A 25,532-nucleotide genomic window follows, 5' to 3' on the forward strand; every position below is an offset into this window, starting at 1 on the left:
GAAATTTTGATTACCCCCTTTCCCCCCACAGCATTTTGTTAGGCATGACTAATCTTGGACTCACCAATAACCTAATTTATGCAAAGAGAAGAGCTTTGCAGAGTTTTACACACAAAGAAGAGGATTATACACTTTTGAAACAGCAACTACAACCAATTCTTTATTCAAACACTGACAGCTTCTTTGTTTTTAACTGTTTTAAATTATCTTAAGTGTAAATTGCCTCAAGGCTACAGTTTAGGTAATAATAATAATAATAATAATAATAAACCAACTATTTTCATTTGATTCTGTTTTTGGACTATTTTAGTAATTTAATTTACCCTTTCTTTCTTTCTTGATTAATAGCATGTATCCCTTTCATTCCTTCATTTCTTTAGAGGATAAGAAAGAAGCTGTGGCTATCTCATACTATCTTGCATTGCTCTTATTGTGAGAGCATAAGGGGGAATTAATGAATATTACTCTTACAACACAGACATCTGCATATTCACTCCCACTGTAAGTCCCACTGTATTTAATGGCATTTACTTTCAGGGCAAGCATGTATAGCATTGCAACTGGGTTCTTTTTGTGCTTTCTTTCTTTTTTCTTTTTGCAGGCAGGATTTACCGTATTTTTCGCTCCATAGGATGCACCAGACTATAGGGCACATCTAGTTTTTAGGAGGGGAAATAAAGAAAAAAAATTCTTTGCAGGCTGCTATCCGCAAGCCTTTGGAGCCCAGCGGGAACCCGCACCGACCCCTCCCGCTCTCCAGGCTTCAGCAAAAGCCTGCATTCGCTCCATAGGACGCACACACATTTCCCCTTCATTTTTGGATGGGAAAAAGTGTGTCCTATAGAGCGAAAAATATGGTACTAGTTATACTAGTTATACTAGTAGAGAAATACCCAGAGGGCTATTTTGAATGGTAACACACACACACATTTTGTTTAAGTACTATATAAATGTGATTCTAAAACATAAAACCTGCTCTGCTAAATGTTGAAGTGTGCAGTTATGGTTGTTGTCATACTCCAGAAAAGGAGTGATAACAATGCTGGAAATGTTCCATTTTCTAAGATTCAGTTCTAGTCTGTAGGCGTTTGTAAGATACCCCTGCAAACTGCAAAAAATTATAAATTTCCCAGGTGTCAGAATAAGATGGTTAGGTACCTGTCACCAGGAACAGTGGTTTTTTAAAACACTAAGTATAATACCAGTGGTGCTATTATGACCCTTGTTTGTTTATAGGGAGTCCAACCATGCCTTCTAAAAATTGCCAAAGTACGGACAACAGCTGGCGCACAAACTAAGCAAGTAGAGCTGCTCTATGCTGTGGAGGCAGCCTGCGCCACCAGTGACAAGGGTGATCCAAGGGCATACCCAGGCTGCAAATCTGTTCCTTCAGAGGGAATGTGACCCCATCAAGAACAAGAACACCATTCACAACGGTTAAAATTCCCTAGTGTAGCCTTGGTACTAGAAGTGTCTCATTTGCTTCCAATCTCCAAGAAAGAACTCTTTTTTAATTGGCTGCAAGCTCAGCAGCAACTCAACTCAAGTCTTTCAATGGCTGTTCCACTTAGGTCATTGCAATAACAGTAAATGCCTTAAATGTAGTCCATGTATTAGACTGCAAGCATGTAGGAAGGGCTGTGCTGCTTTTAAATGTTTGTCCAGCAACAAGAAAACTTTAGGAGTCTTACAAACAAACCATTTCATGTACAATTCCATTTCAGGCCAGCTGGGTCTACAATTCATGAACATCAGGGGTCGGCAAATTTTTTAACTGCGGGCAGGTCCACTGTCACTCAGACCTTGTGGCAGGCAGGAGAAGCCGCACCGGGGGGGGGGGGGAGAGGGAGCTGGAAGAAGAGGTGAGGGGGGCTAACCATTGTGCTTACCTTCCCAGGGGCACGATCCGTAGCACATTTCATTCTCAGCAGGCGCTGAACAAACAGCCTTGAAACAATTGCGGCTTACTTGCGAGTAAGTGCGTCTTTAGGGCTCTTAGTGTCCGTGCATCCAACGACAGGGCAGGGTGCATCTACGCGCCAAGATGTGGCATCTCCTGGTGGCGCAGGTGGAAGCAGGCGGGGAAGGGAAAGCGGACTTCTAGAGCTGGGGTGGAGCCAGAGCAGGCAGTGGGCGCTGTCTTGCCTCCTTGCGACGGGAGGAAGAGGCTGAGTGGCAGCGGCTCTGCCAATCAGACGCTGCGCCTGCTTTACCTAAGCGCGGTGCGGGGACGTCTCTGCCAATCAAACGCCGCTGAGGTAAACCAGGCGCAGCGTTTGATTGGCAGAGACGATCCCGCACCACACTGAGGTAAACAAGGCGCGGTGATTGAGTGGCAGAGCTGCATCGCCGGGAGTCTTGGCTTTACGCCGGGTTCCATCTTCACGGCGCAGGCCGGATTTACAACCCAGGTGGGCCTGATCTGGCCTGCAGGCCTTAGTTTGCCGACCCCTGGTGAACATTCTCAGTGGGTAGGAAGGATGCATCTAGCATCAAGAAAAGCAGGGTGTTTGGGAAATTAGGACCACCAAAATCTGCCATTGGTTAAAAATTCAATGTGAAAAATATATGACACAATCTTAGGAGGTTGTCCTGCTCAAGCCCCATTCAAATGAAAGACGTAAAAGAGAGTTCTTGTGTGGCTCTCATTCAAACCAATGGTTTATGCATGAGAACTTTGTGAAGAACTGGTCCCACAATAACTACTTGAGCACAGAGCAAATCTATTACCCAAGTTTCAGTTTTATAAAAAGTTAAGACATTCAGATTAAAGACACAAATGCAGTGGATAGTCTTGCACTGACTCTTATCTTAGGCTTTAAAATGTATAGATTTGTTATTTATAAAGTTATTATTGTAAATGAATCCCTCATTTTCATGGAAGGAAAAGCTCAAAAGACATATTTTTAAATTCCCATTTGTTGGATTTCAGCATCTGAAAAATGACGACATGCTTCTTGTAAAAAGCAAGCAATGCTGAGGAAGTTACAATAAATACAGCCCACAACACACCGCCTCTGATGTGGTTAAAGGAATTTTTAGAGGGGAGGTTTTCCCCCACAATGTTAAGTTTTTAAACTTGATGTAATTAAATGCTCATCTTTGGGGAATTGCCCAAAACACGAATAAATAATCCAACAGCTTTCATAGCATCCTGTCCCTGGAAATAGACCTTCATCCACTATGGTGGCTATACAAGTGTTCTAGTGATTGTCAATTCATTATTGTGCAGATCCTCTTTTAACCTCATATAGCTTTGGAGGCTGGCCTTTTCCATACTATTCCAGATGTTTATTTATCCAGTCTGGATGACTGTTTTCTTTATGAAAAGGTTTTATGAGTTTATTTCAGGCCTCCTGTTGGAACAGATTCTTGGCTGATCTTGGACAATTGTGCAGTTTCAGGGTGTAATCTAAGATTTAAAAAACTTACACATGAGGCATTTTTTCCTTCATCTTGGATTCACTTCACACAATTACTTGCATATTGGCCAAAGTAAAAGTCATAGCAACAGTGTAGTATAAGGCTGCCCTGCATTTGTGCTCATTTCAGTTTTCGTGTCAAAAGTAGTTTGGAGTGCAGAGCTGGAGAAGCATTTCCTGAAGAAAACTTTAATTAATTTAATGTTGTTGTTGCTGCTGCTGCTGTTGTTTCTGAAGTTACTTGCTGATTCTACTTCCCCTATCTGCTGCTGCATCACTGTTATTTTTCCTTGCACGGCTTGGGAGTGAAAGAAGGAAGGGATAGAAGCTTCAGATATGTTTGGGCTTTTTGCTCAAGGGCGTGTCAAGCAGAGGTGGAGAGTATCAGCATTTTCCATCCTGTTTTTGCAGTTAGCCAGCATTAAAAGAACTGGTGGCATTGTAACGCCTTGTCAGTCCTCCAACAATGCAAAAGGATTCATGGTGGGTATTGGATAGTCACAGAGGAGGTGGTGAGACAGCAAACCAGAACTTGGTGAGACAAACTGGAGTGTGAATGAATGTCTGTCAGCTGAATCTTGGCTTGTTCAACACCAGTTTAAACTATGGTTTAGCACTGCATCCAAAGTAACATTAATGTAAGACCTCTGGTCACTCATGCTTACAAGAGAGAGCCTATGCCACAGATAGTTGAATCCCTAGTGATGTATTTAATTACAATCATACCTCGGGTTGAAGTAGCTTTGGGTTGAGCGTTTTCGGGGTGTGCTCCGCAGCAACCTGGAAGTAACAGACTGTGTTACTTCTGGGTTTTGCCGCTTGTGCACGTGCAGACGCTCAAAATGACGTCACGCGCATGTGCAGAAGCGGTGAATCGTGACCACGCAGACACGGGTTGCGTTCACTTCAGGATGCGAACGGGGCTCCGGAACAGATCCTGTTCGCATCCAGAGGTACCACTGTATTCAATTATTTGACAGTATTCTCACTCATTTTTTTTCTTACATTAAACTGATACATGTGATACTCCACAGATTTTGTTGGAGTAGCTCAATGCTATTTTACTATGAAATCAATCAATTATTCTAAAGAGAGAGAAAGGAGGAGACAGTGAAAGAAACTCCAGATTGTTTGAATGTATGTTAGCTGGATCTTGGCATGCTTTCAAAATATGGTTTAGCAATGTATCCAAAGTTAGTTCAGAATTACTGTGGCCCACCCACCATTCACAAAATGATGGTGTAGGGGCACAGCCAGTCACAAAGTGGTGGAGGTGGAATTTGGACTCATCAGTTGTGGTTGTTTAGTACTGATATCTAACCCTTCTCTGGAAATTGCTTCTTTTTCTCTCCCTCAGTCCATTCATTTTGCCTCCTTCCTTCCCATTTCCTCCTTTTCTTCCCTCACACTCCATCAGTCATTTTGTCCAGCCAGTCTCTCCTCTTTCTTTCCATTACAGTGGTGCCTCGCAAGACAAAAAGAATCCGTTCCGCGAGTCTCTTCGTCTTGCGGTTTTTTTCGTCTTGCGAAGCAAGCCCATTAGCGGATTAGCGCTGTTAGCGCTATTAGCGGTTTAGCGGCTATTAAAGGTTTAAGGGATTAGCGGATTAGCTGCTAAAAGGCTATTAGCGGCTATTAAAGGCTTAAGGGATTAGCGGATTAGCTGCTAAAAGGCTATTAGCGGCTTAGATCAGCTGTTAAGCGGCTTAGCAATCAGCTGTTAAGCGGCTTAGGGGCTTGGGAAAAAGGGGGGGAGGGGGGAAAAACCCCAGGAATCGCAAGACATTTTTGTCTTGCGAAGCAAGCCCATAGCAAATTCGTTTTGCGAAGCACCTCCAAAACGGAAAACCCTTTCGTCTAGCGGGTTTTCCGTCTTGCGAGGCATTCGTCTTGCGGGGCACCACTGTACTTAACACAGTATCCTACAGCCCTGCTCTCTGACATCTGCTACACATGCCTATTGGTTGAATCAAAAGACTGTAGCAGGGATAAGGAACTTGAGGCCCAGGGGACAAATGCAGTCCTCCAAACCTCTCTACCAGTCCCCTGGGACTCTTCCTAAACCACAACCCATGCCACCCTCTTCAATGGTTCTTCTTCACATTAAGTGCTTTTGACAAGTTAGATAGTGTTCTTAAACTGTGATGATGCTTATTGCTTCCTTTTTTAAATGTCAACAACTGAGTTTGTAACCTACTGTAATCATATCCTGGTCCAAAACCTGAAAATATGTTCCATCGGCATTTCATTCTGGTTTCAAGCCTACAAAATTATTCTCAGATTCTTGGTCCATGACCTGATTATTTAAGAGATTTTATGGGCCAATAAATTATTATTATCCCAAACAGGTATATCTTGTTTCCTAAGGGCGGCAGTGGGTTCTGCCACTCATTACTAGCCTGGATATCTGCCTGGTGTCCCTAAATATTGGCAACTCCACCCTATGGAACTTAAATGGAGAACATAGTTCAGTTAGTATCTCTGCAGGTGGTTTTGTTAAAAGGAAAAAGGGAAAGGGAAAAAGGGAAAAAAAGCAAGAAAAAACTTTGGAGAAACCATTTGATGTTTGATTTGGCATTACTCTTACTTGAACTTTCAGATCTGAGGAAGCAGAATTCAGTTCCCAGACGGGTGCCCTGGTGAGGAAGCATGGCACGCTACCCTCTGGCACAGAATACGTCTATCAATTGTGCTTAAAGTTCAACCACTTACAATTTGTTAAGCATTTGGCTGAGATGTATCTCTGATCATTCCAGGCAAGCAAAGAGTAAGGGGGAGTTTTATAAAAATCTGTTTGTAGGTTCAAGATCATGTTCACTGATTTATTTCCCCTTAACACTCTCTATTTTTATTCACAGTTTATGAATTTAGAAATGCAAAGAAAATACACTGAGCATCTCATTAAATTACTACTGACAATTCAAAACAAATAAGGCACCATATTTATTGCATAGCGCTATCCACCTACAATGCAAGCACCTTTTTAAACCAAAACTGATAATATGAAACTGTATCACAAAATAGGGGAAGACTCTATCTTTAGCAAAACATGTTAATTTCGGCAAGCTGCAAAAGCTGTTCTCCGAAGCCTAATGTAAATAGTGCAAACCTTACAGGAAATTATTTTGACAATTTCACCAGACTGAAATTCATACCAAAATTTCTGACCATACTCAGTAGCTCTAACACAGGCTTCCTCAACCTCGGCCCTCCAGATGTTTTTGGCCTACAACTCCCATGATCCCTAGCTAGCAGGACCACTGGTCAGGGATGATGGGAATTGTAGTCCCAAAACATCTGGAGGGCTGATGCTGAGGAAGCCTGCTCTAATATCAATTACACTGATTCAAAGAGCACCTGAAGACACTTTAACTGCATCTGGGACCACAGCACACAATTTTGATGAAATTTTGAAGGAAATTGGTCATTTCTCAGGTGACTCTCAACTTAAAAGAATGTAGAAAAGGTAGTGGTAAACATGAAGCCTATTTGATTAAGAAAAGAAATGAATCAGTTGCGAGCAGTATGTCAGCTAATGTTTACAACAACACCAATAACTTTCTTATCTTTTTTCTTTTTCCCCCAATACAATATTTTATTGGTTTTTTCCATATTACATCACAATACAAATAAACCAAAGCCATCACCACATCCTCCCCATCCTCCCATATATCCATCAATCAAACCTAATATTCTTTTGTCCCTCCCCCCGCTTCCCTCTGCCCCCACTTGATTTCCTCTAAATTCTGAGATTACATTTATCTTTGCATTTTACAATCTTTTCCAGTCTTCTATATATTCTTATTACCTTTCCTTACAAATTTATCTTCCCTCAGATACTTTACATTTTAATCTAGGCATATTAGCATATCTTTTTTGAGCAGTGTTTTACCATATATTCATCAAAACATTCCCACTCCTTTTTAAATTTTTGATTCGATTGGTTTCTTATAATAGCTGTTAGTTTTGCCAGAGTTAAATATTCATTTAGTTTACAAATCCATTCCTCCCTTAAGGGTAGAGTTTGTGACTTCCACTTACCAGCAATCACTACGCTGGCTGCTGTACTTGCATATAAGAAGATTCCACCCCCCCATGGTATCAACTTTCTTTTCAGGTTGCTCTTTCCCCCTTGATATTTACTTATTTTAAATACTTTCATATCACCTCCCTTAAAAAATAAATCAACCAGGTTCATAATAAAACATTAAAAAATACAACAAAAACAATGAACACAATAGCAACCAAGTTAGGATGAACTAAATATGCTGGTACAAGTGGTCAGCAAAGCCCTGGAAGAATAAATAACTTTTTAGCAGGCACCAAAAACAAAAAAGCAGTAGGTATTTAATTTATCTCTCAGGAGCAATCAATCCACAGGCTGCATGCCACAATAGAAAAGGCATTCTTTCTGGTTATCACAATACAGATCTCTGCAGGCTATGGAACAACCAAGAAGGCCTTGTTTCAAGAGCTTAATGATATAAAATATAATGTAAAGAAAGAGTTTGAACATCCCTTCCCTTCTTTGTGTCTTGAAGTAGAGTGTTTGTTGGCAGGAAATCAATCCCTTTTTAACAGGCTAATGCATTCAGAGCAGAAGTACCTTCTAACCAACAGTCTCTCTAGTCTTTATGGTAAGGTAGAGACAAGGGTAGTTCCTTATCATATTTCTACTCTGCCTTCTCCCCTGATCTGTATGAAACCCTGCAGAAGACTTCAGTTCTCTACTTCCTGCAATGAAGGAGAGAAGAAAAAAAAAGAGAAAGTGCTGGATCCAAGGCTAGTCCAAGGCTATTCAGAGTAGACTCATCTAAAGTAATGTATTCATGTTAGTCATGCCTTTTAATTTCAATGGATCTACTCTGAGAAGAACAACCCATAGCCATTAACTAAACAAACAAGTCCTTTGCTCCCATGGCTATTCTGAAACAACTATACAACCTCAGAGAGCAAGCAAAGTAGGAAGAAGTAAATTGATGAGAAGGTGGAAGAGTGAAAGGTTCTAATTACTCTTCTTGTCTTATGCAGTAACTAATTCTTAGCCATCCTGCATCTGTGACCAATTAAACAAACTAAAGGGTAATAGTTTCACATGTCTTTTGAGTGTAAGTGCTAAAAGTGGCTTCCTAGGCTGCTGTGACTAATGGAACTCTAAATATAGCTAAGTGTAAATTTGCTATTTGAAGGGGAACAGTTCAGTTGTTTACAAAGTTTGCTCTTTACACAACAATAATGGCTGGAAATAGAGGCTGGCTGGTGCTTCCCAGGCACAATTAGTTTGTTTGTTTGTAAATTGCCACTATTCAACACCACTATCATGGTGGTATACAATTAATTAAGTCATAGCTGCTTCATTGATTATTTACTTCACAAATCTGTTGTAGTTATGTACTACAGAGCTTCTACTCTGCCCAGATTTCATGTTTTCTCATCTCTAGTGCTTTGAGACAGATACACTTGCACCCCTCTTTACTCAAGGTTATGCCCATGTAATAATCAGGAAGTAGAATTTTTAGAGCAAATCATTTTGTTTTTCAAACCTTTGCTCACCAAATTACCAGGAAGATCATCTCAACTTTATTTTACATATCTGATAGAAGATAAAATCCCAAGGATATCATTGATAGTGGCTAAAGTTTTGTCAGTAGCTGTGAAAACATAAGAACAACACAGCACCTGAATCTGGACAAAGACTAAGCAGAGATTATAATAGTTCTATATAATTGTTATTATGTCACAGTTCTGAATCTGTTTTGCTATTAGATTCTGGTATGCTTTATGTTTTTATTTTATTTCCAGCCTATTGACTGTAATATATTGAATGAATGAATGTGAGATGGTGCACGCTGAATCACCTGAGGAATTCTGTTAGTGAAAAGCATTCCTTTGACTTCTCCCACAATTTCTTCCCAGGCCTCTGGTTTTGAAATCTGTGCAAGAGAGCCCTCTGTACAGATGAACCATAGGAGTACTATTCCCCAAGAGAGGAGGTGCTTGCTGCGTCCCACAACTATACGGTAAACCTGGGCTAGGAGACTGACTACAGTCCAGCCTCTCCAAGAGATAGGAGTGTTGCCTTTGCTGTCCCACTTTCAGCATCTACAGGACCAAAAGCAAAAAAGTATAGAGGAAACTGCATTATGTGGAGTCAGACCACTGGCTCATCTAGTTCAACATTGCCTACACCAGGAGTTGTCAACCTGGTCCCTACTGCCCACTAGTGGGTGTTTCAGGATTCTAGGTGGGCAGTAGGGGATTCTATGGCACAAGCTGAATCCTCCTTCCATCGAGCACTGGTGGGCGGTTAGGAAAATTTCACCATTAGTGGGCGGTAGGTATAAAAAGGTTGACTACCCCTGGTCTACACTGATAGGCAGTGGCTTCCTAGGGCTTCAAACAGGGAGTCTCTCCCAGTCACAGCTGGAGATGTTGGAAATTGAACCAGGTACCTTCTGCATCCAAGCAGATGATTTACCTTCTCAAAAGCTATTTTTTCCACATCGGACAAAAACTATTGATGGCAAAGAGCAGAGATGCTGTTTGCTACAGCTCCTACAAGATGCTAGGATCTGTCGCTTAGATGAGCTCAAATGTGCTATGTGGGAAGCTGAAATAAATTCACATTGCTGGGAAACCAGTCATGAAGGAGATGGTTCCCTGGGCCTTGCCAGCTTGAAGTTGTCAATTAGAGGCAGAGAGGCTTGGTTGCATTTGAAACCTAAAGAAAAGAGGAATCCAATTGGGAGGCTGAGGACTGAAGAAATGGAAAGAAATGAATGTTCCAAGGTCAACACAATTTCAAGAGCTGTATTGCTTACACAGGCACTAGCTGGTAATTTGTTCTGCAGCTGTTCAGTGGATAGTCAAGGTGGAAATAGAGAAACTGAAGCTTTCCGGGCAGGGTGTTTGAGCTACATTTAGCATCTGAGTGGGGTGCTTGGTATAGCAGGGGAGACTAGACAGAGAACAGACCCTAAAAATAATGATAAACCACAGACCTTTCCTTTAAAATCATCTCAGAAATATGCCTAAAATAGGCCTGTGCAATGTATAACGCAAGGGGAAACAAAGCCCCATTTGCACAAATGTTCAGCTCTGCAAAGGGTTGCCTTCATCCCACATTATATAACTACAAAGTAGCTGCGTAAATAGACCCCCCAGGCAGTTGGAAGAAAGAAGCCCATGAGCACCTTGGCTTTGTCTATGCTCCAGAACCCTCCACATATAGGTGGAAATGCTAGACTGCAGATTTTTTTTTAAAAAGTATTAATATATCTATGCAACTTGGCTGGTCAATACGATTTTCTTCTACAAAAGAGATGCATGGAATAGAAAGGCCCACTAAATGGAACAAAGAAAGCATTTCTTTCTTTTTCTCTGCAGAGATTTCAGCCAGAAGAGACAGGCTTGGAGGAAGTTTCGAGTATATTTCCTGTAATGGAGTAATATTATACAAGGATGACTCTTACATTCTGCCAAGGATAAGAAGTAGCCCCTCCTGAGTCTAACGAATGCTCCTGTTTCAATAAAAAAGGCATGAAAAGACAGAATGTCGAGAGGCCTTTTTCCCCTTATAAGGCCTGAGCGTGCTTGCTATCTCTACAGGGCTTATGCATCCTTTTGGCACAGCACCAGAAATGAGGAGAAATTCAAATAGTATGTGGATTGAGTTATCCAAGAGGAAGAGATTCTGATGAATATTTAAAGAAATTCATACCTTCAGAATCAGTACAGAGACAGAAAAGAAACCCAGCGCAGGACACAGTCTGGATGCCATTCCAAGACCACCTGCAGAGAAAAACCTGCATTGCTGAGCCAACAAACATGGTCATGTAGGGTCTGTATTCCTCCAAAGAAATGTCTAGAGGGTTCAGCCTCATTCTGAGAACTTTGTCAAACTCTGATTCCGCCCCCCCCTTCCCTCTTTATTTTGATTCCTGCTACTCAGTCTTTCTAAGGTGTACGGCAACACATTTGTAGCTAAAAACAGCACAGCTACTTAGAAAATGGACATTCAGATCAAATGGAAGAGCAAAGGTTGGCCTGTACCAAAATGTATGTAAATACTGCTCACTGTTGCTAGAAAGGCCTCTGTGGAGATTAGAAGCTGTTTTAAGAAAAAAACATTTTAAAATTACTCATGTTTTGTCCCACTTCCAAGCATTATGTCATGCCCCTAAATATTTAGAGGAACCCTTTGTTTTGTTCTGTCCCACACATAATATTCAAGCTAATGGAAACCTACTGTATATATAATCTTAACATCATCGCATGAATGTGAATCGCTGTCCAAGAACTAAATTAGGCAATGTGGTTAAATTTCTGGCATCCCATCTATGAACCACAACACAGGCACACACACACACACACACACACACACACAACCCAATTGCAATTACTCACTTTTCACTAGTGTTACGGAGAATGCTCCCTATGCCTTCAAACAAACACCACAGGAAAACAGAAAGGTAACAAAAAATCTCTCGCATGTAGACCCCACTAATATGTCTTGGTGCTGGAAAGAGCACATATTCTTGCAAACAGAGCTCCCATTTATTTCAATGGAGATTGAATGGAAGGTATTACCAGAAGCGAGTGTTCAAGTACTCATACTTTTTGAGGCTGTTTTTTTTAAAGCTTGTTTTATTTATAATGTTAAGATATAAACCTTTTGTTTATCATTTATGCATTTAAAGTATTTATAAAACCAAGAAATGCAAACAAAACAAATCTTTGGGAAACTGTGCCTAGGTACACATTAGCAGCTTAAAATGGAGTGAGGCTGTTTTCCCCAATGCATTTTAAGTTGCATTGGCACATTGTTGCACAAACCAGAGATGGAGCAGGAATATCTTTATCTGTTGTGCATTACTTGCTTTGTTTCCCCATTCCTGCAACCTTCCCAACTCCTATTTATGAAGCCATCATCTGTCCATGCACTATCATCTAAACATGTGCAATGGCAGTCTCATATGTACACAACTCAGCTTAATTGTGAAGTAAGTGTGGCTTATGTTAACAAATCAGATGGAAACTGGTTTGAGGGAAAACACATCAAACAGCAGTATTTCTCAAGAAACGACAAGCTAGATATAGATTCTGGTTAATGTCATGTTTACACAGATTCAAATACCAGCGGAGGGGGTGCATTAAAGCCAGAGTAAATGGTAATGCAGCCTACAGCCTACGTGTTGGATACAATGCATAAGACAGAATAGTTAAACTAAGAAAATATTAAAGAGGAGGTGAGGAGGAGAACAAAATGTATCTCTTTAATACCATGATAGTAAATACATAAGTGTGTGTGTGTCTGTGAGCTCAGGGTGTGTACAATTTCCAGTGTTGTAGCGCATTATTCTTCCTTGCAGATTAATTCTATATTTGCTAATGGCTGTTAATAATGTATTGTAGGGAGTTTATTAGCCCACTGGGGATTCCAGAGTCTTCTCATTCTTAACACTGTGTGCTATTTAGTCATGAATACCTGTCAAACTCAAACTGATTTCAACATGTAAATGTTTGCAGACTATATTTTTAGAATGTAAAACCACAAACTCCTTTCCCTAGGAACCTAGAGGCAAGAAGAGCTTATACACACATTCATACACGTACATCCTGCCACAAGTAAGCTGTACAAAAATTCACCCCATCTTTTTTTAAAAATAGAAGTGATAAGCTGTATTGAAAACATTTTGCAGACAAAGCTTTTTCATCTGGAAGACAGCATGATACATTAAACAGAATTCTGATACAAAAACATCATTACTCCTATGCCTGTGTTCAATCTGATCCAAAAACTAAACCTGTTGATAAGATAAACAAGGTTTTCAGCAGCAAAAAGGCCAGCACTGATTTGATTTTTCTAGCTGCTGTCCAACATGATGAAATGGGGAGAGATTCTGCAGCATGTTTCTCCCAGCAGAAATCTACTCCATGGTATTTTGTGCAGTCCTGGTGTGGATTCCAGAAGAAGAGAGGTGGAAGACACAGGGGTGGCAAATGCATTTTTATCTCTAAGACTGAGCTCTGGAAACACCAGTTCTACAAGTTTTCAGAGTGGCTCATGATTGGATGGGTAAATGCTGGCTTTAGAATGTACATATTGGTTAGTACCTATGATGTCACTGACATACCACTCTCCTGTGATCCATAGATAATTTTTCAGTTTTAAAAATTAAATGTGCACCGCTTTTAAAATAAGCTTGTGTATTGCTTAAAAACAAACAGCCTGCCTGATGGATATGGTAGAAGGTGAGATTGTGGGATGAAATGGGCGCTCATCTGGCTCATTGCTATGTATGTCAGAATAGTTTATGAGTCACATCAGAAAGTAAAAACCTACTATAAGCAGAAGCAGCACTTGTGATAAGGAGAATTTACAGAGCCACCCTCCCAACACCAACACTGAAAAATTACAATAACAAAATTTAGCAGAGGTGTCAACCAAGAGATTTGTCTGCTATGCCAGCTTAACTGCAGTATACTGCTCTTTCTTGATTGAATCCATTAATTTTTCCATTCACACAATATCATGGGATCTGAATATGTTTCTAGTGTTCAACCCAAACATTTTTTTTTTTTAGTAGAAATTAAGAAATTAATTTCCAGACTTTGGGGCTATTGGTGATGTTATCCTGAACTACATGAAGAAGCAATAATAAAGGATGAAACCCTAAGGTGTGCCCTAAAATTTGTGAGATTATGTCTAATATTTGCTGGGGCACATGGCCTAATCACTTCCACAAACAAGGGAACTGCAATTAAGCTTGGCTCCCTGCGATACCTGACTCTGGGATCCTAGTTTGTTGCTTCCTAACAAGTCAGGTTCATAAACAGTAAACCATAGTTTAGGCTGGCTAGTAATCCTGGGATCGTGTATTTAGACATCATAGGAAGTTACATTTATTTGTTGTTTCTTGATTTGTTTCTCTTATTTTCTCTAGGAGAGGAGCAAAGCACACCTGATTAGGCAGCATGCCCTACTATGCTACTTGTTCAACATAAACCATGATATGTCAGAAAACTTGGCTTATCCCAACATGTGACTGCAGATGGTGGCATCCCTTCCTTCTAGATTATGGAGGTACTGCTACCTTTGTGAAATTTGTTGTCACACATCTCCAACTATCAGGCAACAGTCACAAGGCAATTCTTATATTTTTATTCTGCTTTGCACTATGAATTTTAGAAGATGATGATTACAATTTTATCCTGCCTTTTCCTGAAGGAGCACATCCACCATATGAGGAACCATCTACTCTACTTAAATTTCTAATAAGATATAATTGCACAGAATTCAGAAGTGGTCTTCTGAATTTAATCTGTGGGCCTCATTCATGAATTCTTCAGTTTAAGTGCATGGGGCTGTAATGCAATAAAACAACAAGTAGGCCTATCTGGTTTTTATTTTAAGTTTTCACAAAACGGTCTCATTTTGGAAATGAGGTTAGATCTCATAGACAAGTTCCATCTGGGGTTTCACTCAAACCCCTGACAATATCATTACTGTATAAATATCATTTTTTAAAACAACAACAACAAAAATCTAAGTATATCCCTGCCAGGAGCACCTTTTAAAAAACCCTTTTATTCAAGTCTGAGGCTAGGCCATCTTTTCCATGAACTCAACTGGGCCAAAGGAAAGGATGCTACGTACTTGTAGTTGTCGTCTTCCACAAACTTTTGAAGCTCTTCAATGTACCGGACAGACTTTAAGTATTTTTGCACATGGGGTAACGTTATAAGGTGATCTGCATTTTTTAAAAAAAGAACATATAAATCCCATAACTGTCAAGAACAAAAGCAGTTTCAACCACATGCTTCAAACTTTTATTTCCTTGAACTGTCTATGCTGAAATATAACACCAAGCTTTCCCACCAAGGACAGATAGATAGGCTAGTGAAACGGAAATTTCCTCACCATGAATTTCTCATCTCCAAAATTGCCAGAGAGCATTAGACATCTTTAGAATGAAAGATGAGTGCAAGGTGGCACAAAACTCAACCCTCTTCTGACTAGAGATATACTCTGTTCTTGATGCCAAACCCTTCCCTGCCAAGTTCACTGCAGTCTGATTCTCCACACTGGACTCCTTATGTTCCCTGCCTGTCCTGTGGAGAGGAAAGCCTGTCAGAATCAAAAAGTAGCATGGCAATCATCTGCAATGTGGGAGAGACTGAAACTTCCTCCATCTCTGTCACAAAAGGGATGGATCAAGAGTTTGAGAACAGCATCATGGACCCAAAACTTGATGGAAGCTGTGAAGATATCTCGACAAACTGTCATATCCCTCCTGCCAGCTTTTAAAGGCGAGATATGGCATGCTTGCTCATGAGACTCTTTCTCCCTATGAGAATGGTGTTCTTGGAGGCGCGCATTCCTCCAAGGGGCATGGGTCTGTTACCAATCGCAGAGGTGGCACCAAGTTCTTGGCAACAGGACAGAGGTCAGCCCCTCTATTATTATTTATTGAATTTATATACCGCTCTATACTCGAAGGTCTCAGGGCAGTTCATCTAGGTCAGGGATGGCCAACAGGTAGATCGTGATCTACTGGTAGATCACGGGGTGCCTGTGGAAGATCACGGTAGATCGTGTGACCACTCCCATCTCCCTTCAAAAAAAATCTGAACAACTTTGGTCAATCTAGTGGGTAGATCACTGCCAGTTTTTTTAATTGTGGGAATAGACTGCAGTCTCTTGGACAAGTCTGTAGTTGTTCAGTCTCCCCTCCTGGCTGGTTGACCCATTGTTGGGAACTGCCTTGCATTTCCTGGCTTTTAAACACAAAGGGGAAGAGACTCCACCCTCCCTCTTGGCTGTTCCCTGCTCATGCATCCTTCACACTCTCCTCTTCTTCTTCCTCATCTGACAGCAACCACTACTCCTGCCCTGAGCCAGTCAGGATCAAGTGGATCATGACAAAGCCTAAACTACTTATGGCAGGGCTCCTAGTTGCTGTAACAAGATTCAACAGTTCAGCTCCTTACATTGGGAGATCTGAGTGGCTCCTCCCACTGGAGATGCATTTGAGACTGGCCCTACCTACAAGTTCCATTAAAGGTGCCACCTCAAAGAAGTCTAATGCCCTCTGGAGCCTCAGAAAAATCTGATTTCATTGGGCAGAGAATGTAAGTACTGTACTGAGATCAAATCTTCTCTCATTAGGTATGAACACAATAGCTTTTATGGAAATATGTAGTAGAAAATGACAATTGGTAGAAAATCACATTTTTTCAGTCTCCCCTCCAGATCTCTCATGAATGGATGAAATAAATGGTATATAAATACTGTAAATAATAGAATATAAATAATATTCATAAGGGAAATGGAGTGAGTTTATAACACAAAGAGGCACAGCTAGAAAAGACTGAGGACAGGTTGCAAGGGAAACTGCAGCTATAGAACAAGTCTACATGACATTATTTATTATGAGAATTCAAAAGCCATGCCACAAATTCTGGCAGAAAAAAGCAAAGATTTTCTAGAAATCAGAGTAGGCCACAAGCTCATAGGAAGCACTGAACCTCTCAAGTGGAATTTGGCCATAACGAAAATGTAATGCAATTTATGTAAAGTTTGACTGTAATAAAAAGGTAAAGATGGGGTGTATATATTCATGTCTGCAGACTTAAGCTGGGCCAGAACAACAATCACTTTATCTAATTTCCTAATTTGGCAGAAGCTAAGTGGTTCAGTAGCACAAAGCTTCCTGATCTACATTATCCCTTAAGGCCCCTCTTTGTATGAGGCAGACATCTGGTGCTAATTTACTATATTAAAGAAATATTGGTGAAGAGGAAAATTACCAACCATAGCTACAGGAGACTTGCAAATCAGCAATTATTCGGAGGATATTGTTCATTTGATTGGATCTTTGTTCGTTCTCCATGATGCTGCCTGAAGCAGGATATGCTGAATCAATGTAGATTAAATCCAACAAATAAATCCCTGAAATTAAAGAAGGAAGGTTAAATCAGGTGCTTTATAAAGATACAGGGAAACTTGGTTGCAATAAACAAAAAAATCAAGGAACCCCTGGCAATCCACTTGAATAATCTTACTAAAAAACAAATGAGAGCTGAATAATGATAAAGAAAAGGCCCGCAGAGTTTTCATCCTACTCGGCACAGAGAACCTTCTTCCCTTATTCAGTCACTGATATCTCAGCATGTTCAGGATTGCACACTATTATTGGCCAAATTTTCTACCACACTGCACCAGTATATTTTCTTAAGTGTTATTTGTTCCAAGGTCTGGTATTTAACAAGAAAAGAGAAATATCGTAGATGCTAAGTTTGTAGTACAAAGTGCATACAAAATGCAAGGAATTTAACCATGGAATTAGGACTGGCATCACGCTTGCACATCTGTACCAAGACTAATGTTGATGAATGCTAACCAGGCTAAGCTTTTCAGTAGTTTGGAGCTGTGCATTGCTAATATTAACCATGCTCACGATAAACCCTGCTAACATAAACTATGGCCTCTGCCAGGATATATGTAACCACGCATCTTGGCTAATGTTGACAAAGAAAGTTGAAGGGAATTGATAGAGGGGAAAGAAGAGGGATAGAACAGCTCACAGCCAGGTGCTAATAACTTCACCGTGGTCAAGAGGTGGTCTGAATTATGTCTGGACTGGCCCAGAGGGAACTGAGAGAAAAAAGAACTATAACGGAAAACAAGCTTATCTACTCTCGCATTCCTCTTGTAATATCATTTCTCAACTTAATTCAATTTCAAACCTTCATTTTAAAAGTGAATTAATAGTGATGATGGGAATTGCATACTTCACCTAAACAATGTCCTATCACCACCCCCCAAAAGCAAATCCACATTGAATTCTGCTTCCCTTTTCACAACCAAAATGTTTTTCAGTCCTGTCATCACAATTTGATTCTTGGCATCATTTCAGAGCAATCTTATTGTTTGCAGATCTTGCTTGGTGTAAAATACAGCAAGTAATCATGCTGAGGTTGCATGTTTTCTGTTCTGGGCTAGAAGAGACATTTATTAAGTTTGTGACTCAACAGGAGAAGCCACAGTTTAATGGGGAAAGCGTTAGTCATTTGTGGGTTCTTGCTCAAAAATGAACGGCAAGCATGTTATTATTTTTGAAAGATATATCCAAGAGTCACCATCACTTTAAACAGATGACAGAGAATTATGCCTACCTGTGAGAACTTGCAAAGGATAAATGAAACATAGTAAGGGCAGGCGGAAAGAAAACATGGTTGACTTGTACTTAGGGAGTCTTCCAGGAAGTTGAATATAGGAATACAAATTAGGATTGCATCTTGTTTGGGTAATTCAGGTCAAAATAGTCATTAAATTAGATCCAACTAAGTCCTACTCTGAATAGACCCATTGAGTTTAAAGGGTCTAAGGTTAGCCATGCCCATTAATTTCAATGGGTCTACTCTGACCAGGGCTAGCATGAAATACAACTTCTTGGGTGGTCTTCAACTTTTGTGCACTTCTGAACGTTCCATCTGTGCATGCATTGCAGCTCCCCTCTCCTCCCCCTGCAGGCTATTCTCCTAACCTGCCATGAGCCAATTTGGGGGCAAAGGGAGGTTGCAGAGGAAACAGAGCGGGAAAGCCACACTGCACAAGCAGTCCTTGTGCAAGTCTTCCATTGGTGAGGCGTGTTAGATGAATCCTGCCCATAATATTTTCCCCATAGTCTTTGATATTGCATGAATTATGTATAATTATTGACTGCATTTTAAATTGTATGTTTTACTATTTTTAACTGAACTGATTTTAAACATTTTTGTGAATGGAGTGTTTCCAGTATTTCTGTTGCTGATAGCAACAAATACCAAGAAACATTATATTCGGCTATTTGGTAAAATTATAGCTGCTGAGAACGATCCAACCCCATAACCCTAGTCAGGAAAAAAGTGAGCCTTAGTGAATCTTGCTATTGACCACTGTCACTGAGGGAATAAAGGTCCAGCTATTAAAAAGCATGGTCTTAAGAGGTTGTCACTGAAGTTGCAGCTCTCTCTCTCTCTCTCGGGGGGGGGGGGGGAGAGTGCAGCATAAATTAGTTTTGCCTTTGTATGAATGCTAAGGAATTCATATGAAGCTACCTTGTAGCAAGTCAGACCACTGGGACTCACTAGCCTGGTGCCGTCTACTCTGAATGGCAGTGGCTCTCCATGCTCTGAGACAAAGATCCTTTTAAGTGGAAATGATAGGGACCTTATAGTTGCTCTGCTAGTGGGTTATGACCACCCACTCATCTTGACACTTTAGATATTTGGGGATTGTTGAGATGTCTGCATGCACGAAATAAGTGAACAGGATGATGATCAAGAGAAGAATGTAGTTATGTTACACCTATGTTTTCTGTATGGTTCAAAACAAATGGTATATTTAAGATGAAACAAGAAACTAAAGTTTCTAAAGTAGCACATATTCTATAAAGGAGAACAAACAATAAATGCTTTGTGTTTGCCAGAGCCATCATTTTTAACTTCACTGCCCGCCCCCCCCCCCCCAGGTTTGTGATGCATACAACATCTAAGGAGTTCTGTTAGAAGAGGAATAAAACCTTAATTCGTGAGTTTCTGGTGAAACTGTACTAGTGTTCACTGGTTCTTGGTGATACAAAATAGAATTCAAAAGCCATGCCACTAATTTTGTTTGTTCAGGGGAACTCTGAACTTGGCAGGATCCTCTGCCAAATCACCTTCAATCTAAAAGATATTTCAAAATTAGTTCCTGATATTAGTGTGTGTATGTGTGTGTGTGTGCGCGCGTGCGTGCGTGCAATTCAAAGAAAAGTGAAAAGAATTCCACTTCTATCTATGCAAATCCCTGGCTATGCCTACCTTTCTGAATGTCAACCATACTGCTTGGTACATAAGGGAACCTCCCTCATGCTGGTGTTCTGGACTACAGCTCCTGTCATCCATGACCATTGGCTGCGGTGGCTGAGACTGAAGTGTGCGTAGTTTAAGATGTCTGGAGGGCTCACAGCTGGGAGAGGATGCTAGAGGACTGTGAAGAAGGGGGAGTTGCATCCATGGTTTGGAGTGGGAACCCAATGAAATTTGATTTGTTTCTTTTGCTGTCACATGGACTTGCTACATTTACAATGGTTCACAGGCACAGCAGTATGGCAAAATCTGTTTCAACATAATGGGGTATCTTCAAAAATAAATTAAAAGATGAATTCTAATAAAACCTTAATGAGCGAAAGTATTAGAAAGAAAGGATGTTCAAGTTACCTACTAGATGCCCTAGGCCAGCCTGACTCATTTATTGGTTTTCCATTACCATAGGCAGCTAATATTATTCTGAAAAGTGCCTTTGCAGAAACACAGGAAACTAGTGGGGCAAGGACTCTTGGTGGCTTCTGCCTTATAAAAGCAGTACCAAGCCCAATCCTTCCCAAATTGTCCAGGAAAATGTTCCATGTAGTTTCCTCTCTTTTCCCCACACCTCCTCTTTGTGTTTGTCCAAAGAAAAACCTCTACAAGTGGAAAGTGGCATGCAGGAAACCATGTAATATAATCTAAAACTGAAGCTTGTTATTTCCACATTTCAAGCTTTGCCGCAAAGTTCTAACAATTCCATTACATCAGGGGTGGAAAACCTCAAGTCCAGAGTTGAATGTGGCCCTCCAAGCATCTCTGTCTGGTCCCCAGGACTCCCCTCAGGTCACTTACTGCCCCTGTTTCGTGTATTCCATGCATGCTTCTGCCTGCCGGGAATGTATCTTTGAATACTGATAATGCCTCTTCCTTCCCTGGCTGAGGGATAAAGAGAAATCTGTGGCAGTATGTAGACACCAGACTACAGTACAATGGTAAAATGTACACTAGTTGCTCCAACAACATTTATTTCTGAACCACTTGTGACTGGCATGTGGCCCCTGGAAGGTTGCCCAGAGTGAAATGCAGCCCATAGGCTGGAAAAGTTTTCTCATCTCTGCCCTACAATATGTTATTTTGCCTATTTTATTGAGAACCTCACAGCTTAAAACACTACTTTTAATTTGGGAGTGTGGTACTATTTATTAAATAGTTACAGACTTTGACATTTGTACTGCAAAACCATGTTGTAAAACATTGTTATAAGGTCTTGGGTAATAGAACATCTTCATGTTGTCTTCTCCATGCAGTCTGTTGAGATTGTGCCATTCTCTGAAATGGAACTTATTATTTTTTTTACTACATAGCTTCATAATTATTATAGTTTCCTGCTAGCTCAAGTTAAAACATTTCTATATAACTCCCTTGTGCTTTCAAGCTCAATTGCTCCTTATGGAACATAATACACTGACAACTGTATATGTGAATGAGCAGCATTTGCAAGTGGACAGTATGCACACAGAGGCAGCTGTTGTCAAACGAAACGTTTAGAAAACCCAAACTCTCAATGGATGAAATGACACTACAGCTGCTGAGAAGTCCAACCCCATGGTATTCATACTAGGAAACCTTAGGCAGCTTCACAAAACCCTGTTTTGTGGATGGTAATCACTGCTTGTTTTGAGATGCTAACTCTTGAGCCTTCTCAGCTATGGCACCTGGTCTTCAGAATTCCATCTCCTGGCTGCTTTTTAAAAGTTTGTAACAACATTCCTTTTTCTTAAGCTTTTAATCTCTGCACTTACTGATATGACTATGTCTGTTCCTGAATAGTACAGAACCCTACTGAAAGGGGCAGGTTCATTGGCGTAACCAGGATTTTTTTGGGGACGACGACACAGAAAGTTGTTGAGGTAAAATTCCCCCCCAAATCCCATTGTGGGGGTCAGGCGGACGGGGACGGGACGACAACTGCCCCCCTGCCCTCCTTGGCTATGCCCATGTGGTACTGATAGGAAAGGAGAAAATATCAGAAAATTGGGAGATCCACTCACAGAAGGTGGCTTCATCTTTTTGTTTTTTGAGAGAGAATGCAGTTATGATTAAATACTTTTTGTGTTTTCTTGCCCTGCCTTGGAAAAGAGCACACTAAGATTTCAGAAACGAATTGTGCTTGCTCCTAAAGCTACACTTGTGGGGTTTTAAAACATCAAACTATCATGATAAATTCCAAAGACTAAAATAACAGGAACAGCAGCTGTGAGAGAGTCAAATGTAAATTCCGTCCCCCTCAGAGTAGAGGCAAGCCATCACAAAATACTGAATAGGGCACATCTCCAGGCCTGGACAATATAGGGAAGCTTTGCAAGGATCACTGATAATAATTAACATGCTATTATATCTTAATGCAATAGCACATGTAGAAAACAAAAGCACAGAACATTTTGGGGGTGAATAGTTTATGTCAATGTAATCTGCTTATAATTGAACCAAATATAACCCAATATTTTGAATTTCCAAATATTTTTTAAAAATCATTTTCCCGTTTGGGAAACTGAAATTCATTCCTGCAGATGAATTTTTCTCATGTGTTATTTAACATCCAGCAAAGTTTTGGGATTGCGACCTACAATCCTAAATGATTTAATTTCACATGAAGTAATGGGAACTGAAGGAAAGTCAAGTGGCTCAACAGAGTTGTTAAATATTTGAAAAATACATAACATACCATTTACTCAAAATACTTCTTGGAAATATATTCCCTTCTTTCATGTGAGTCACATTCAACATTCTCCCCACAAGCATGCTTAGAATTGCAACTTTAGGGTAAATTAACACAAGCAAATAATTCAGATGTGTTTGTTTTTCTGTGTTCAACATGTGTATTTGATCACTGTAAAAATCCAATGTGAGTAAGAATCCTATCAGTCTGGATTCTGGATTTTTTCCCCTGGGAAGGTCCTCCTGCATAATTGGGCTTTTCCTCGCTCTTTTCTCTTGTCCTCCAACAAACCAGTCCTCTTCAACCATATAGAACCATATAGGTAAGCAAACGTTTTCAGCAGGGGGGGCTGGTCCACTGTCCTCAGACCTTGGGGGGGGGGGGGCGGACGGACTATATTTTGAGAAAGAAAGAAAGAACTAATTCCTATGCCCCACAAATAACCCAGAGATGCATTTTAAATAAAAGCACACATTCTACTCATGTAAAAACACACTGATTCCCGGACCGTCCGGGGGCCAAATTGAGAAGGCGATTGGGCTGCATCTGGCCCCCAGGCCTTAGTTTGCCTGCCCATGATATAGAATGATGGAAGGCACATCTAACTGGGCATCTTTATTTAAGAAGAGTTGATGCTTGCATTCTAGGTGTCACAGTAACCCTAGTGACACAGTGTGAAGTGATACTCTGTCTACATACTCATACTAGAATAATCCCAAGAAAAGGAAATGGTGAGTCAGGGAGCAGCCACATCTTTTCATCTAGGATAGAAGCATGTTTTAAAACACTAATCCACAGGTCCACGTAACACATCATACAGGTTGTTTAAACATGCTTAGTCTAGTCCTTTTGGATAGCGGGGTTCAAGATACTCTCTAGCAGCTATTTCATTTTTGGCTGAAAAAGTGTTTTCTGCTGAGAAAATTATTTCTGAAAGCCATTCTTAATTTGTTTTTTCTTCTCCTCCCAGCATGCAGCACACCTGAGGAAACAGTGGCCTTTTTGCAATTTCTGTGTACTTTCATCTTAACTGTCCTTCTTCCAACTGAATCGACATTCATTTTCTTAACTCAACCTAGTGTGTGACGTGGATTAATTTAAGCATGATACTTTGTTCTGTACTTTGCACTGTTATAGTTTAAGTGATCAAAAGCTGCAAGACAGAGCATGGGAATACTGAAATTTCTGCTTTCCCTGGTTGGAGGCAGACAGTAACTCTGACATTAAAAAGACCACTTCATGTCACCAAGTGCCAAGTCATGGATGAGAACTGCATGTGCCTGTTGCATTTTCCCTTCTGGCATAAAGAGCTGCATTTTCTGCAATTTGTCAAATGAACTTGATTTCACTGATTTTATATTTGTGGATATACCACTTCTTCTAACATTTCAATGCTGATTCTTCAGGGAAACTTAAAAAAAAATCCTTCAGAATCCAGGAACTGATTTTTTTTATCTGGCAATTTGTCACTTGTTCCCACAAATTTGATGTATTTTAGCATTTTCAGACAACCCTTTAATATGTAGCCCAATTCAGATAAATGATGGAAGACCATGTAACATGTACCAGCTTGCAGAACTTCCTTAATGTGTGTGTGTGTGGGGAGGGGGGTCAGAAGAATACACAGCAGCTCTCACAGCCAATGATTTCTTGTAGCTGGAGGTGCTGGAGCCCAATGCAACAAGCTGCTCTTTCTCCTTCTTTTGAAACTTTCCTCAATAGGTAATAAAAAATATATTCCTATGTTGCTGGTTCCCATTCCTGCCTGAGCTGTTACAGGTTTGCTCAACAATTTCACCACTTTCATAATGCCTGTGCAACCTGCATAGAAGCTTGCCTGTTAGTTGATGCTTTTACATATTGGAAATAACTCACTGTTTGCTTTCAAAGGAAACATCACTACTTAGATGCTCTTCAGGACAACGTGCTCTTTAAAACCAGTATCGTCACCAAATGTGCCCTAATACTGCATGACTTCATAAGAAACCAATGTGTGTTCCCTTTCACTACATTTTTGTTCTGTTAGTACAACAACTGCAATAAATGGACAGTTAAAACAATTCCGAGATATGAAGCACTTATGTCCGTCTTTAAGAATAAAAATTATTTCATTTGCTCTGTTTTATTCCTGGCAACTAACAGCTAAGCTACATATTACAATAATTTAATGAGTTCTACACCATTCGTGGTTCCTTTGGGGGGGGGGAGTATTTGGGGACACTGAAACTTGACAAAAGGATATGGAAATGAGGAAAAAGAGAACAGAATGATGGTGGTGGAATTGGATGTGGTGGAAGTTTTTGAACATTCACTACAATTAAGTGTGATCAGTACAGACAGGCTAAAATTGGTAACTTTGGAACACGGGGTAGAAAAAGAACGTTAAAGTATTTCAGAGCACCTTAAATACTCCCATGAGGGTGAGACTGTAGCTGAACTAAGCAGGCAGATGCTTCATATGGTTTCTAGAGATGCACTAAAGCTGTCATGGAAGTAAAACCATCCACCCCCCCACACCTGTGACTCTGATGTGAAAGGAAATATAGCCAGCAGGA

At 40.4% G+C, this 25,532-nt stretch overlaps 1 protein-coding gene and 1 long non-coding RNA gene across 17 annotated transcripts in view; one reads left to right on the plus strand and one right to left on the minus strand.

Moving 5' to 3' along the window:
• RALGPS1 (Ral GEF with PH domain and SH3 binding motif 1) overlaps window positions 1-25,532 on the minus strand; it is a 218,139-nt gene that overhangs the window by 43,917 nt on the left and 148,690 nt on the right. For all 15 annotated transcript variants that reach the window (XM_083423745.1, XM_083423737.1, XM_083423746.1 and 12 more), the window contains exons 10-11: window positions 17,239-17,376; window positions 15,082-15,175 (exon numbers count right to left, since the gene is read on the minus strand). In XM_083423745.1, coding sequence (XP_083279871.1) covers window positions 15,082-15,175; window positions 17,239-17,376 — 232 coding nt within the window. The remainder of the gene's footprint in view (window positions 1-15,081; window positions 15,176-17,238; window positions 17,377-25,532) is intronic.
• LOC310669734 lies at window positions 12,167-25,037 on the plus strand. 2 transcript variants are annotated; one of them, XR_014507334.1, is made up of 4 exons: window positions 12,167-13,049; window positions 14,369-14,570; window positions 16,301-16,556; window positions 23,948-25,037. It is a non-coding gene; the product is annotated as an uncharacterized lncRNA (long non-coding RNA). The 2 variants fall into 2 exon arrangements; XR_014507335.1 differs by having other exon boundaries at window positions 12,167-12,670.

The sequence above is a fragment of the Podarcis tiliguerta genome (genome assembly GCF_965153285.1).
Source record: "Podarcis tiliguerta genome assembly, chromosome: Z".
Taxonomy (NCBI): Eukaryota; Metazoa; Chordata; class Lepidosauria; order Squamata; family Lacertidae; genus Podarcis; species Podarcis tiliguerta.